The sequence below is a fragment of the Hippichthys cyanospilos genome, chromosome 8 (genome assembly GCF_059441005.1).
Source record: "Hippichthys cyanospilos isolate Australia breed blue-spotted pipefish chromosome 8, RoL_Hcya_1.0, whole genome shotgun sequence".
NCBI lineage: Eukaryota > Metazoa > Chordata > Actinopteri > Syngnathiformes > Syngnathidae > Hippichthys > Hippichthys cyanospilos.
The window spans coordinates 21,738,976-21,754,808 of record NC_142376.1 but is presented as its reverse complement, the minus strand read 5'-3'; the positions used below and the strand labels follow the sequence as shown (position 1 = coordinate 21,754,808).

At 39.4% G+C, this 15,833-nt stretch overlaps 1 protein-coding gene across 1 annotated transcript in view; it reads left to right on the top strand.

Annotated features, from left to right (window-relative positions):
- The window catches only part of piezo1 (piezo type mechanosensitive ion channel component 1 (Er blood group)), a 141,451-nt gene extending 126,356 nt beyond the window's left edge, over positions 1–15,095 (top strand). Inside the window, exons 50-54 of the mRNA XM_088420841.1 lie at positions 3,639–3,761; positions 3,863–3,942; positions 5,552–5,741; positions 10,294–10,435; positions 10,516–15,095. Of these exons, the coding sequence (XP_088276967.1) occupies positions 3,639–3,761; positions 3,863–3,942; positions 5,552–5,741; positions 10,294–10,435; positions 10,516–10,647 (667 nt within the window). The 3' untranslated portion in view covers positions 10,648–15,095. The remainder of the gene's footprint in view (positions 1–3,638; positions 3,762–3,862; positions 3,943–5,551; positions 5,742–10,293; positions 10,436–10,515) is intronic.
- Positions 15,096–15,833: the final 738 nt, after the last annotated feature.

Sequence of the window (15,833 nt, the reverse complement as noted above, 5' to 3'; positions counted from 1 at the left end):
TCCAAAAACGCCTTCAAAGAAGCAGGCAACAATAAAGAATGCTTTTGGATTCCAATGCGAAAGCTACAAAAATAACACGGGATATTGGTATGCAAGGGAATGGAATCATATACTAGGTTGTTATGTGCGTATTTCTTGTCTAGAATAGTGTGCATTGCTATCCATCTATGCCAGGGGTGTCCAAAGTCGGTCCTTGTGGGCCGCTGTCCTGCATGTTTTCCAGGTTTCCTTTTTCTGACACATCTGATTCAAATGATCAGGATCGTTATCAGGTTTCTGCTGAGCTTGCTGATGAGCTGATCATTTGAATCAGGTGTTTCAGGAAAAGAAACCTGGAAAACATGTAGGACAGCGGCCCTCGAGGATCGACTTTGGACACCTTGATCTATGCAGTCTTAGTTCATCTCGCCCCAGTCCTTAGATAAAGGTGTTGACACAAGTGTGAGCTGGGACCTTGGCCCAGCTGTTGGTGGCGCCTGGCTGGCTCTTTTTGTTATGTCTTGTAATGTGCAATGCTTTGCTGAATGAATAACAAGCAGGCAGGGACTCTTGAGCGACGAAAATGCTATTGGCAATGCATGAGTATGTACGCCAAGCTTTTTTCCCATTGCCTAGGCGGAGAAAAGTCAATCTTGGCTGGTCTGAGTTACTATTTTGCTGTTTAGCAGCAGGGCTTGTCTTAGTCTACTTTTAAAGATAACCCTCACATAACATCACGCATGCTATGAAGCCATTTTTGACCGTGGAAGGCAGTGGATTTTGGCGGCTAATTCACACCTTGTCTGCGGTATGAGATCCCGTCACAACATCACTTCGCACAGTAGTTCCAACCCTTTACAAGAAAACCAAAGCGGATGCTATGAAAGAGGCAAGTAAGTCCTTTGTTGGCTGCTATTTCAAAAGTGCACCTTTCTATCCCTGCGACATCAATTGGCAGTGAGCATTTCCCTATTTGCATTAATGTTTCTTTTGTTCATTGTTTGGCACTTTAAACATGATTTTTTTTTTCTGCAACTGCAACTTTTCTTGAAGCAGCGTATGAAAAAGAAGTATTTTATTTTGGTCGTGTTCAACTTCTGAGAGATCTCAGCTGAATAATTTGTTATTGCAGGAGCATTTTGAAAATGTCTACATATTTTTTGCAGCCTGATCAATAAAAATGTCATTTTAAAATTGAAAACCTTATATTAGCAGTATTTTCTTAATTTTGAAAATTTTGCAAAAATCTCTTCATATCTTGTTCCATGGACTCAATCTCGTGACATATCTCGTCTCTTGGGAGTTGCATCTCGTCCCATGCCTAGTATTAATGCAATGTGCCTGTCTTATCTCTTTCAAAAAGTATTTCAAATGTGACACTATTATCATCTTTTTTAGAGACTGAGAAAAATGTGTCCTCAAAAAATACGTAAAGTGTATCTGGAAAGTAATCACAGAGCTTCAGTTTTTTCCACTTAGTCGTATTTAGAGCCTCATTCCAAACTGTATTAAATTAATATCCTTCCTCAAAGTTCTATGCAGAATACCTCATTTTGACAATGTGATTATTTTTTTTTTTTTTTACGTTTTCTATTCTATTACATTCTATTACAAGTAGAAAACTAAGAAATCATACTTAGAGAAGTATTCACAGCCTTTACTTAATACTTTTTTTTTATTAAAGAATAGAATGCAATATGAATGGTCCCATCCATATATATATATATATATATATATATATATATATATATATATATCATACAATATTCTAAAGTGAATGAAAATGCTTAAAATTGCCTGGCACTCTAGTTCCTAGGTGCATTTATTTATGCTTCCTGCCTAGTTAGACTGTGTTCACACTTCCATTTTATGGCAGTTTAAACATTTCTTGGCAATTTGGGATATTTAATGGGGTGAAGTAACAAACCATAACCAATAGTTACAGGTGACACAGGCTGTGAAGATGACAACAACATATTAAAATGATTGTCCAAATGTACTGTTCTGTTGGTCTTAGTCCGTCATTTTCAAAATGATTCGGTCATTCTGCGGTCCTTCAGCAAAATGTCGGTCCATCAGTAGTGACAGGGTGCCCACCTCTATTTTTTTAACAAGTACATCCCTTCATGTGAGGACCAGCGCTACTATCCATCCATCCATTTTCTTTAGCTGCTTATCCTCAAGAGTGTCACTGGTGTGCTTTTAACCTACCTGTCCAATATATGTACCATGCATGTTTTTTGAAATGTGGGAGGAAACCGAGGTGCCCGGAGAAAACCTATGTGGGCCTGGGGAGAACATGCCAACTCCACACAGAAAGGTTGGAACCGGAATCAACTGGGACCTCTGAATTGTGACGCGGACTGACTAACCAGTCCGCCACTGTCCCGTTCTACAGTTCAACGAATATGCATTAAAAAAATCAAAAAAACAAGAATACAATTACCCCCCTCCCACCGCCACCACCAAGCGTTAATGTGAGCGCAATGTACACTATCACATATCTCTGAATGCACTCGTAAGTTTTAGCTCGCAGCAATGAATGCAAATACAATTTGAATTGTGTTTGTGGTCAAATACCTTTTGATGTTTAACAAAGTCAAAAATGTTCTATAGCATAGTTACATTTTGTTGTCGTTGGTAATAAGAGGGGAGAGACCCAAAACGTTTATAGACAGCTCTTTAAGATCTCCATCCAAGTATGTGCAGCGGAGGTAGGCAACTTACCCCCATCCATTGTCGGTCTGCCATTTTTATTCAGACTGAAAATTGGAATCTTCGGTCCATCAGACAACTTTTTGACTTGACTACCATTAGGCATTATCATGCTTTACATGTAAAGCGGTGATATTCAATATCTTTTGGGTGTTTAATCAGGAAATCAAAAAGCTTCTTCTTGCATTTCCTGGCCAAGAGCATATCAGTGTGAGCTGGTCCCTTTGCTGTGTACCCATCGGTTACCTGAAGTCACCTCCGTCCCACAGAAAGGCATCTCAGAATGCTTTGCTCAGCTATTAGCAAGCAATGTCTTTATGTAAGTCAGATTTGAAACGCAAAATAACACAAAAATCTCAACACTTAATTCTAAACATTACTCTTAAGTCTAGGTCTGTACAATAATCCCATTGAGCAAGGTTGTAAGTATGCATTTTGGTTCATGAAACCATGACTCATGTTAAGCAAGTTAATCTTCTATAATTAACATGTAATTATATAATCGGCGGCTCGGTGAATAGCACGTCCGCCTCACAGTTCAAAGGTCCCGGTTCAAATCCACCTGACTCCGGCCTTCTGGTGTGGAATTTGCATGTTCTTCCCGAGGCTTCCTCCCACACCCCAAAAACATGCATGGCAGGTGAATTGGATATACTAAATTGTCCTTAGGTGTGATTGGGCGCGTGAATGGTTGGTCGTCTCTGTGTGCCCTGCAACTGGCTGGTAACCAGTTCAGGGTGTCCTCCGCCTACTGCACGAAGCCAGCTGAGATAGGCGCCAGCAAGCCTTGTAGGGATAAGCAGCTATAGAAAATGGATGGATATATATATATATATATATATATATATATATATATATATATATATATATATATATATATATATATATTGTAATAACATTTCTTAGCTTTTTGCTGATTAATCTTTGAATTTCTGTCTTAACAGGGATCTGGGAAAAGGAGGGACTGTGGAACACACATTTGACAAGCATTCAATTGACCTGGAACCTGGGAATCCTGTGAGGGCTGATTTAGCTTCTCTTCTGCTGGGCAATCGCACTGACCCAGTGTAGGTTTGCACTTGAAATTCAATATGTTAGTGAGGATATCAACTCACATTTTAACACACACGCACGTTATGGTCAAAATTGTGTTTTGTCTTGTGTCTAGGCATGTTCCCCATATGTTTCCAAATTACATCAGGGCCCCCAATGGAGCAGAGGCCAAACCAACCATTCAACTATATGAAGGTCAGAAAAAATTAAATGGACTTCAATTCTATAAATATTATGATCGAGACCTGTGGGTTGTTCAGAAACACAAGATGGAGTGGGATGTTGGTGCTATTTGTGGAAAAAAAAAAAAAATAGGTCTATCCGTAAACAAGCAAAACATTCACATGATGGTTTCTTGTCCATATACTGTGGTTTTCCAAACGTTTTGCAAAGAAGGCAAGATTTTTTTCAGAGATGTTTTCAGCACTCGAATCATCAAATGTTTGGTATTTGGAGAAGATAAGCTCATCTGTCATGTATCGTCATGTATCTTAAGATACAAAAATTATTTATTTACAAAGGACTGGACAGAACACGAACAGCAAGGGATCCAAACCTAACCCACACTAAAGACTGACAGATGCGAGAAAAAATTATATTGTAGAGAATTATTGTCACATGTATAGCACAAAACCAAGGGCGAAATAACTTAAAACTCCACGAAATAAACAGGAAAAACCCAGAAGTAATAGATCTGGTTAACCCACTTTAAGAAAATATACGGTAGATCGGATGAGCCCACTTGAAGAATTATTTTCATTCATATTTTTATTGACGTGTATCAAAAATAAAATATTCACACCAGAAATTCACAATATTATACAAATTGTTCAAAGTCCTTTGAACAAGCTCATTATACAACACTAACCACAAAATAAGACTATAACAGAGAAATAAGCAACACAAAAAACATAAATAAATAAATAAACGTAAAAAAATAAATAAAAAAGAACTTAGCCCATCTTGAGTACTTAATTTTTTTCACTTTCAAAAAAGACGTGACATCATGAATCCATTGAGTACACGAAGGGGCAGTTGCGGACTTCCAGTTGAGAAGGAGGTGACAAAAGTAATTAATTAATTAATTAATTACAAAAACAATGTAATTACTGCAATGTATCAAGAACACGTCACACAAAAAAGTAATGTAATTACTGTAATGCATGACTTTTTGCTGTAACACGGTTAATGTAAGGCAATACACACAAAAACAAGCAATATTTTACTTGGTACAAATGACACTGACACGCATTACAATGCAATATAAGCTATAGCCCAAAAGACTGCTCGTAAATCCTTTTAATTTATAATAGTAATTGAAGCAGTTGATAACACAAATTTCATAGTTCATTTGGTTGTCTTGAGATGGCACCGGTGTATTGTTGGTGTGCAGAGAACTGTGTTTAGGTCATTTTTGTATGTTTTGTATTATACATTTCCAGTGATCTAGGTCATTCCACTGGAACGAGCATAAATGAGTAACATTTAGATTGCCAAATCCATATTTTCAGGTATGTTGATATGAGTAATGGAAAAGTAATGCAATAGTGGTTTAATGGCTTACATTTCAAATACAATAATATTATAATGTAACTAATTACTTTGGATTGACAGTAATTAGTCATATATAATGCATTACACTTTTGAAGTAACTTGCCCAACATTGAGTATAGCAATAACTTAAGTACTGTATATGTTCTTGTTCTGTCTACAAAATCAGTTGGGACCTTACCTTAGAATAACTATACTATTCAAGCAGGAAGAAGAGAATTCCAATTTTAACCTTGTTGTTTGTTTATTTTAGGAAATGAAGAAAGCTACCAGAATATAACCCTGTCCCTGATGAATGACAAGTCACTGAACTTCAGTGGGAAACAGGAATGGTGGGACATTGCCATTGCAGGCTGTGCCCCATCTTCATGTGGGGTTCTGTCCATGATCATATTCAATGACAAAGTCAGTCCACCCAGTCTTGGCTTCTTGGCTGGATATGGGTGAGGAAAGCTTACTCACAATCGGAATCGGTATAGTATGCATGTGATCACTTTAAAAAAGAAAAGATAGATGTTTTTTTTTTTTTTTGGGGGGGGGGTGTTATTATTTGGGGTTAGTTCAGTAATTATGTTGATAAACAGAAATATTTAAAATACAGAGAATGTACAAGTTGTACAATAATGGGAATGTCATTGATGAAAGTATGTTTTTCATCAAAAAGCAAATCTTGAATTAGTATTTAATATGTGCACCTCTTTTTTTTTTTTTTTAGCCCCTGCAGTATACTCGTATTTGAGTCATTGTTGGGCTTTTCTCATTTACATGATTTGCTCATGGTGGTGTAGAGTGCACATTAGAAGGTCAAAATCAAAATGTTTACTGTATGAAAGATATCATTTAAAAAGACATTCAAATTAATTGTAAAGTTGGTGAAAAAGATGTCTTTGACCATAAATACCTTATGTTAATACTTACTAGTCCTTGAGGGGTCAATCCCAAGGAATCAACTTGATTAATATGTGCCTAGACCCGGAATTGAGTCCCAATCCCTTGGGTTCGCTACCAGTGGTCTTCTCCCCTGGACTTTCTACATTGTAACAAGCAATACATGCAGGATGTAAGATGCTGGCAGGCAAGGCATATATGAAGCTGCTTGCTCTATAACTACTTTGGCAAGTTCAAAATTATTCTTATTGATTTTGGTATTAATACATTTAATTCCTGCAATTGTTACTTACAGAAATGGGAAACGTTGATTCTTATGAATCCTCAACAAATTTTGAGGTAATTTTGGACCGTAATAGATGTGATCTAAACCAGTGGTCCCCGGTCTCAACTGGTACCGGGCCGTGTGGGCTGCACCCGAAATAATGATTTGGAGATTATTTAGTTTAATGGTACGTGCACACCGAATGCGAACTAGGCTAAAAACCGGTGAGTTTTGTATTGCAGTCAATGGAGTTCGCGTGACCGAGCGTGAATGCACGTCGGGCGACTCGATGGACGCGAATGGAGCGGCGCGAATGGCCGCGCGCAGTCACGAGAAGCGAAATTTTGCCTTTCGCTTGACGTTTACATTTTTTTTACTTTTTTCGTGTTTCGCGCCGCGACAGCCAATCAACTTCGGGAACATTCAACGGCTCATGCAGGGGGCAGGAATGAATCATGGTGGCCGCTTCACGGTCACCGGGAGTGATCCAACACAGCCAGTTGAGCTTTCAATACAAAACAGAGCCAAGCAAGAGCACTCACCTGGCTTGTAGAAAGGCGGAAGCGAGAACTTGGGACAACTGGTATGTGCAGCGTTTGCTTCACTTAACAGCTGTTGAACCGTAGTTACTGTACTAAGCTAACGATAGCGCAGCATTGTCAGACAATTGTCAGCACGGTCTCGGCCACTTGATTGCGACATTGAAACTTTTATTCTTTGGCAGGCGAGTATTGCCGCAAAGAATAAAGGTGCTGTCGGTGAAAATATTGGCTCTGTCACATCCCAGAAAAGTGAAAGTTCTCAGCAATGCTCTTCTTTCCGGATCTACCGTAAAGTGCACAGCAAGCTCGCTCCACTGAGGAAGCAAAGCCTGGAAACTCCAAGGTGGGCTCTCCCATCTCTAGGGCTGAAGTTACTGAGGTGGTCAAAAAACTCCTTGGTGGCGGGGCCCTGGGGGTGGATGAGATCTGCCTGGAGTTCCTGAAGGCTCTGGATGTTGTAGGGCTGTCCTGGCTGACACGTCTCTGCAACATCACGTGGACATCCGGGGCAGCACCACTGGATTTGCAGACTGGGGTGGTGCTCCACCTTTTTAAGAAGGGGGACCGGAGAGTGTGTTCCAACTACAGATGGATTACACTCCCCATGCCTCCCTGGTAAGGTCTATTCAGGGCTGTTCGGTTCCTGTACAATCGATGTCAGAGTTTGGTCCGCATTTCCAGCAGTAAGTTGAACTCATTTCCGGTGAGGGTTGGACTCCACCAAGGCTGCCCTTTGTCACTGATTCTGTTCACTACTTTTATGAACAGAATTCCTAGGTGCAGCCGAAGTGCTAAGGGGGTCCAGTTCGGGGGTCTCAACATTTCATCACTGCTATTTGTTAGTGATGTGGTGCTGTTGGCCTCCTCACGTCGTGACCTCCAACTCTCACTGGAGCGGTTCGCAGCCGAGTGTGAAGCAGCTGAGATGAGGATCAGCACCTCCAAATCCAAGACCATGGTCCTCAGTTGGAAAAGGGTGGACTGCCCTCTCCGGGTCGGAGATGAGGTTTTACCCCAAATGGAGGGATTTAATTGTCTTGCGGTCTTGTACACAAGTGAGGGTAGGATGGAACAAGAGATATGACAGATGGGTCTTCACCACAACACACCAGTACAGCGTTCGAAACACAGCAGACACTGTATTCGATTTACTGGTCGATCTCCGTTCCTGCCCTTCACCTATGGTCATGAGATTTGGGTCGTGACCGAAAGAACAAGATCCCAGATACAAGCGGCCGAAATGAGTTTTCCTCACAGGGTCTCTGGGGTCTCTGAGAAAGAGTGGAGGGAGGGGCTCAGCGTCAAACCACTGCTCCATTTGAGGTGGTTCGGGCATCTTGTTCGGATGCTTCCTGGACCCCTCCCTAGTGACGTGTTCGGGGAATGTCCCACAGGGAGAAGGCCCCGGGGTTGAACCAGCTTATGCCTGAGGGACTATGTTGCTCGGCTGGCCTTGGGATCCACCTGGAAGAGCTGGACGAAATGGCTGGGGAGAGGGAAGTCTGGGCCTCCCTGCTCAAGCTGCTGCCCCCGCGACCCCATCCCGAATACAGAAGTAGCAGATGGATGGACGGATGGTTTCAAAATACTGGTGAATCCACTGTGGAAAGCGGCCGCATATCTCCTAATGAATCTTACAACCTCTTGATGTTAAAATCTCCTTTCTCAGTGAGAGAGGCCAATCCTCCTTGTGTTTTCTTTTCGCTAACTTAACGTTACTATGGCCCGGGTTTGTCAAATTACTGGTCCTATTTTGGGAAGTGGGCAGCTTTCTAGGCGTCACGCACAATGTGCACCTAGCGTTTATATTTTTCTGGTCTTTATCTCTGGCGAACTGAAAGTAATGGTCATATGTCCATCTTGTGTAAATATTGTCCATATGCAACCTGCCGTTTCATCTCAGCTGTAGTAGATCAGCAAGTAAATTTTGCCCCAGACTTCTCTCTTCTGATCTCGCTGAGTTTTTGGCGAATTTGGGGTGGCATTGTAATGCATTACTTTACTCTTATTTCTAATGAGTACACAGTAAAACAATGTATTACAGTAATTACATTATTTTTGTAATGCATTACTCCCAACACTGTGTGTGTATGTGTATATATATATATATATATATATATATATATATATATATATATATATATAGAGACACACACACACAGTGGAACCTCGAGATAAGAACGCTTCTGTACACGAAATATTCAGCCACATTTTTGCCTCTTAATACGAGAAAAAAATTAATATACAACTGATAACTTGCATGCTCCAAGAGAAAACTTGAAATTCCCGCACGCCTTAAACGCGCCATACCACACCACTATCCTGCTCTACCAGTTGGTCAGTATCCCTCACATTCATTGTCCTGCTCTCCTATTGGCTGTGATGTACAGTACAACTCGCCAGTGTACAAGTTTCTATTTAGGCCAGTGTCATTATTGGCGATCTTGTGAGTGTGCAAAGACAACGCAGAAGAAGGGACATGGCAGCAAGTAGGCCTACCTCGAGATTTCAAGGCTTCACCCGGGTGCTTTGATAAATTTAAGAGGAGGGCTTGCATTCATTCCGCGCTACGACATGGCAAAGCTGCCAGCGCTAATGGGTTAATGTGCTGCCGTGCTATTGTGCTCATGCGCTAACACACTAATGATCAACACTTCCCATAAAGCGCTAAGAGAGACCTTTCCGGTGAAATGAGTGCAAAAGCCTGGGTAACAAGGCATTTTTTATTTTATTTTTTTGGAGTGGGTTAAATCCATTTTGGGTACATTTGCATCCATTGTTGCATTACTCAAATTTGAAGAAAACTAGATTTTCAAGCTTTTTGTTTTTTTTAAGTGGAATTAAAGCCAATGTTCACTACTACTTTTTTCAAAGAAAACTTTGATTAAATTTAAGTTTCAACGTTTCACAAGCACTTTTCTCAAAGAAAAATCTCATGAAAATTAAAGTTTCAGTGTTTTCAGTTTTTTAAATTAAAGTTCAAGTGGAAATAAAGCGACTGTGTAGAGAAAAATCTGATGAAAATTAAGATTGCAGTTTTCCGTTCTTTTTCTTTTTAAATAAAGTTCAAGTGGAAATAAAGCTACCTGTTAAAAATAAGCTAGCTGAGTTTTATAATTATTTAGAAAATATTCTTAACCATTCTTTGTATTAACAATATTTTTATGTTGCATGCATTGTAATGAGTGTTGTTTGTTTTGTTTGTTATTTTCATGATTTGACTTTGATGTTCATTGACATTGAAATAATATTCGTTGGCTGCTTGGATCAGTCTCCTTTTCTTCTATGCTATCTTTCTAGGATCATGGGTTTGTATGTGTCTGTGGTCCTGGTCATTGGAAAGTTTGTTCGAGGCTTCTTCAGTGAGATCTCGCACTCAATCATGTTTGAGGAGCTTCCCTATGTGGACCGTATACTCAAGCTTTGTATGGACATATTCTTGGTCAGTATCTAGCCTTTTGTACCGGGAGGGGAACACAGAATTAGTGAAACACCAACTGAAACATATGTATCACATTTCAGGTGCGTGAGACTGGAGAGTTGGAGCTGGAAGAGGAGCTTTATTCAAAACTAATTTTCCTTTATCGATCGCCCGAAACTATGATTAAATGGACCAGGGACATCCGCAGCCAAGACAGATTGACAACAAACTGATTGATTTAGACTGAGATGCTTAGCTCTCGCTAAATCAGGTGAAATTATTTTTGAAAATAGCACTGGAATAACAGTTACAGAAACCCCATTTACAAATGCAAAGTTCAAAGACTTTAAACACTTGAAAAAAATCACGGCATGTTTTCCGGACACCGTAACAAGCCGAAAATGCATAAGACTTTGGATTTTTTCTTTTTTTTTTGACTCAAAAAGCATGGCCATTTTTGTGTAAACTCTGATTACAATAAAAAGGCTTTTTAGGTCAATGAAACATTTTGTAATGTAATCTTAACATTATTCATGTTGTCAACTGTTAAGAGCAATGCCTGTTCTATGTGCAAATCAATATTAACAGAAGCAAGGATGATATCCAGGCAAAGTCAATAAACGGCTTGTCCAGAAATCAGAGAACGGCTTAAGAGTCAGGATGCTGCAGCTTTGGTCATTTTCCCCAAAAGAGATGTTGTACTGTCATAAGTTTGGGATTGTGTAAAAACAGATACACCCCAAACAACATGGCTGAACTCGATGGAACTGGATAACTCCAAACAATGTAACCATTGTTTTGAAAGACTATCTAAATAAGCAGGTTCACATCGCTGTTTCTCACCTCATCTAAACACCTAAGCTGAACACATGGAATGGCTAAACTGAGAATCAATCACCTAATGACGGGAATCCCACTCTGCTCACCTGCTATGGCGCTGGTAGCGGCTTCCAAAGGAGTGAGCAGCTCCACGTCAAGTCAAGTTTTCACAGGTCAAAAAGAAATCATACAGAACATCACAAATACACAACGACATCTCCAGAAGAGGAAAAGGCGCCCAGAAGAGGAAGGAAAAACTCAAAAACCCCATCTGGAGAAAATGAGAAACCTTCAGTAGGGTCCTTAGGTGGGAGGAGACCTCTTCCAGGCTCAACAGGTAGCACTATATGCTGAGTGCTGAAAATAATATGTTGTGCCATATTAAGTAGTAGGTGCTTTAGTAGGTAAATCTTTCCTAACGCAATAAAACAACACATACAACACACACTGCGGAAATGGTGCTGCTGCAGTTCTTTTTCATCTGTTGTACCTTTACAGCACTTAGAACAGGAAGTTACTACAACAGGATAAAGAGAATAATATTTTACTATGGCCTTTTATTAATTTGAACTTTGGAACATGGTGTTCCACTCACAACAGTCATATCTTCTGTCAAACTGTATTTGAGCTTTAATCCTTTCAAATAAAATGACAGTTGGGTATACAAATGGGTGCAATAAGATGAAATGGCATCCCAGTGGTTCATTACAGTTATTATCTACACATTCTACTGCAGGGGTCACCACCGTGTTGCCTGCGGGAGGATCAAATGAAAAGCCCGCATGCCTGTTCAGCAAATTGCTCACAAGTGATAGAACAGTGTGATTTTCTAGGACTGTTACAAACATGTATACATATATTACATATAGATAACATATTTCACTTGATTTACACATTTACTTCAACTGTTCCTTAATTATTGTGAGAAATCATTAACATGATTAACATCTTCACATGAACTGGTGCCCTTCGTATTAGTCAATATAAGTGTCACGTTCTGTCTGTCTTTGTTGTGGGATTTAGTTTGTGTAGTATCAGTTAGAGGTTCTCTGTGTTTCAGTTATATCAGTTATAGGTTCTCTGTGTTTCCCCCGTGTCTGTCGTCACTGTAATTAGCCTCACCTGTCACCCGTGTGTTCCAGCCTAATTTTTCCACCAGTCAGTTTTCCCCCGCCCCCTGTTGTTCCCAGGTGTCTTGCATCTTAATTAGTTGTGTTAGTATTTACTGTAAGCCCCAATGTTTTGCCCCGTCCCTTGTTGGGTCATTGTACGTCCTCCCTCTGCTGTCTTGCCTTGCGCTGCCCTGAACCCATCCTTCCCGTGTTGCCTCCGGTTCCTCGTTGCCCCAGTAAGTTTGAGTTTAGCATTTTTTTGTACTTTGTATTTTTTGGTTCTTTCCAACCCTGCCTTCGTTTGTTATTAAATCAACTTCAATTTGAGCCTCATCCCAGTCTGTCCTGCATCGTATTGGTTCCACCTTCCCCACGTCCCACACCTCCTGAAACTGCCATGCCCAATCGTGACACAAAGAAGTAATGATCACTTTCAAAAAGATTGGTGACTCCTGTTCAAGTGGCTTGAGCAACTTTTCCATACATGAGCCAGTGCTGGGCTCACTATCAACAAAGGTAGCTTGCCTTTGTACAATTTCTCGTCAATTAACCATCTAGTACTGCGGATATATATTGATAATAAGTGCTATATATATGTGTTACTATAGATTACACTTATTACTGTGTATTGTTGGCATTTGGTGAGCATTTACACTTCTCTGGAATGTTTATATTTTTATTATTGTTATTATTGTTTAAAGGCGAAAGCCTCCACACGTGTTCTTCCTCTTTTTTTTATTCCACCCGTTTTTTGACTCATTCCCAGTTCATCCGATTAACACTTCCAATTTCATATTATTCCCATTAATCGTGCGACGGCTGTTTCAATTTTTCTCATTCCAAATATATACAGATTTCCTACAATTCCCTATTTTCCACGCCAAAAATCCCATTGACTTAACATTGGGGGATTTTACATTTCATATTTACAGCTTTTACATTTCATATTTTCACTATTTAGCTCATTCATCTCACCTTAGGGATCATTCCAGTAATTCGTACATTACAATATTTTCCCATAATTCCGTGTTTTTCACCCTTTAATATTTCACAGTTCATTATCAATGGGAGGATTCCCAATTCATTCCCAACGGGAGATTTAACATTTCACATTTTGAGCTTTCCCATTTCACATTCATTATATTTAACTCTTTCATTTCACCTCATGGATCATTCCCATCATTCCAAGAATTCATACATTTAAATTCGCATAATACCATATTTTCACTTCAATATTCCAATATTCATATCCAGTGACTTAACATTTCATATCAATGACTTAACATTTCACATTTTGAGCTTTCCCATTATACATTCACAACATTTAACTCATTCATTTTTCCTTAGAGACCATTTCCACCATTCCAATAATTCATGAATATTAATATTTTCCCATAATTCCATATTTTTCACCATAATAATTCATTCCCAATAGCATATTCAACATTTCACATTTGAAGCTTCCCCATTTCACATATACATGGTTCAATTAATTCTTTTCACATTTTGATCATTACTTAATCCATAACTATTTTAATATTATTACTCATAATTCCTCATTCATTCCCACTGTTCTAACCAAAACTTCGTAAGCTTCCATCTTTGCCATTACTCATCCGATTTACACCCGATTTAATTCCCCCGATTCCCGCCATTCCATAGGTGTATCCATTTTCCTCTTCCCACACTTCAAAATGTTCTCACAATTCCACTTTTTTCAGTTTTTCCCTTGTATCTTCTACATTATTTGGCCTATTCAAACCGTTCCAACCTTGTAATATTCAGAATATTTCACAGATACAAGCCATGCAAACATTCCACATTATTCCACCATTCAACGCCTCTCCCTTCAGCGTTTTCACCTTCACACACAATTTCTTCACGAATTGCACATTTTCTAGTTATTATTGTTTTTATTATTATTATTATTATTATTATTATATCATCCATGGGAGAAACCCTCCCAGGGCCTGTAACCTATTCTTTGGAAGTGGGAATTTTTAAGTAATTTTCGAAGTAACCTAGAAGTATTATATGCCATAGGTTTTATTTATTTTCGAAAAATAAAAAATCACCACTGAAAGTGTTAAGATGTCTTACCAGCTCACTGCAATACCAGCACAACCTGTAAAAAAGGAATCTGCGTCATTCCAATGACAACATCGACTGTAGACTCCACTTTGGCCTGCAAAAGGGTTGGATCATATTAAAAAGATTTCATTTCAAGTAGATCTATTACTGTAAATTAAAACACACTCACACACATCATCTGAACCTAATGGAAACTTTAGCCAGTTATATTTTCTGACTGTTTCGCGGGGAGCCTGTGAATCTTGGTAACAGCGTCACTTAGTGGCTCACCACACAGCAGCATATAGTATGAGGAAAGATCAAATCACGGGATCACTTAAGTCAAAGAACTTGTGAGATAGTGGGGCACATGCACATTTTTGCTCCAATTCCAACTAACTATTTGCCATTTGACACAGTGACTCTCTAACGTGGGTATATGAGAATTTACTACAAATTGAATTCAAAGGTCATAACAAAAATTTTACATTCTTCATTTTAAATTCAGCACAAGTTACTGTATTTGGGACATCATGCAACATATTGCTAAATTGTGATTTTTTTTTTTTTCCAAAAATGAATAAACGCTGAATGCTCTTATTTTGTAATGTTTTGAACAGCTGCACATTGTGACAACTTTGTAGAAGACAAGCCCAAAATAAAACAGATTTTGAACAATATATCTTCTGGAGTTGATACTTGTAAATAAAATAGTCCCTGAGATACCACTACAAATGTAGTTCCAAAGTTGAAATAATAGGACATGGCACAGCAGTCTGTTTATGTTGGTCCAAGGGATTGTACACATATTAAGCCATTTTCAGCACTAAAAAGTGAATATTTTGCCATCCATGAAAATGTGCTGCCTGAACCATGGCGATTGTTCCGTACGGATCATAGATTAAGTCGAATCAAACTCTTGAACATAAATGAACTGTTATTCCAAAAACATTTGGAACTATTGGTAGCCGCATGATTCAGTTAACCATTTCCATGTGTTTACATGAGGCATAAAACCAAAAATGACGGTGCAACTGTTGATTTTGAGCTTTGATGCTTTTCACAAAATCCGATTTCTTGTCTCCAAAAATAAAAATTGAGATATTCATGAACTGTGTTGTAAACGTGATTTTGTCACGGCTCGGAGATGGAGGACCCAAAAGCACACACAAGTAAGTGAAGGCAAAGACAGAATGGTTATTCGCTGAATGGAACTTGCGGGGGCGAAGGCAGATGAGGACGGACCACGGTGGCGGGGCTCTCGGGGTCGGAGGAGGGGACGCAGCAGGCGGACGGATCAGAAACTGGGTGGTGTACTGGGTGGTGGATCGGTGGCAGCTGATGCTGTTCAGGGCTGATTGGCAGGAGGGGTGAGCCGTGAGATGTGTAGTGCCGCATTTGACACTATTGATCATCAT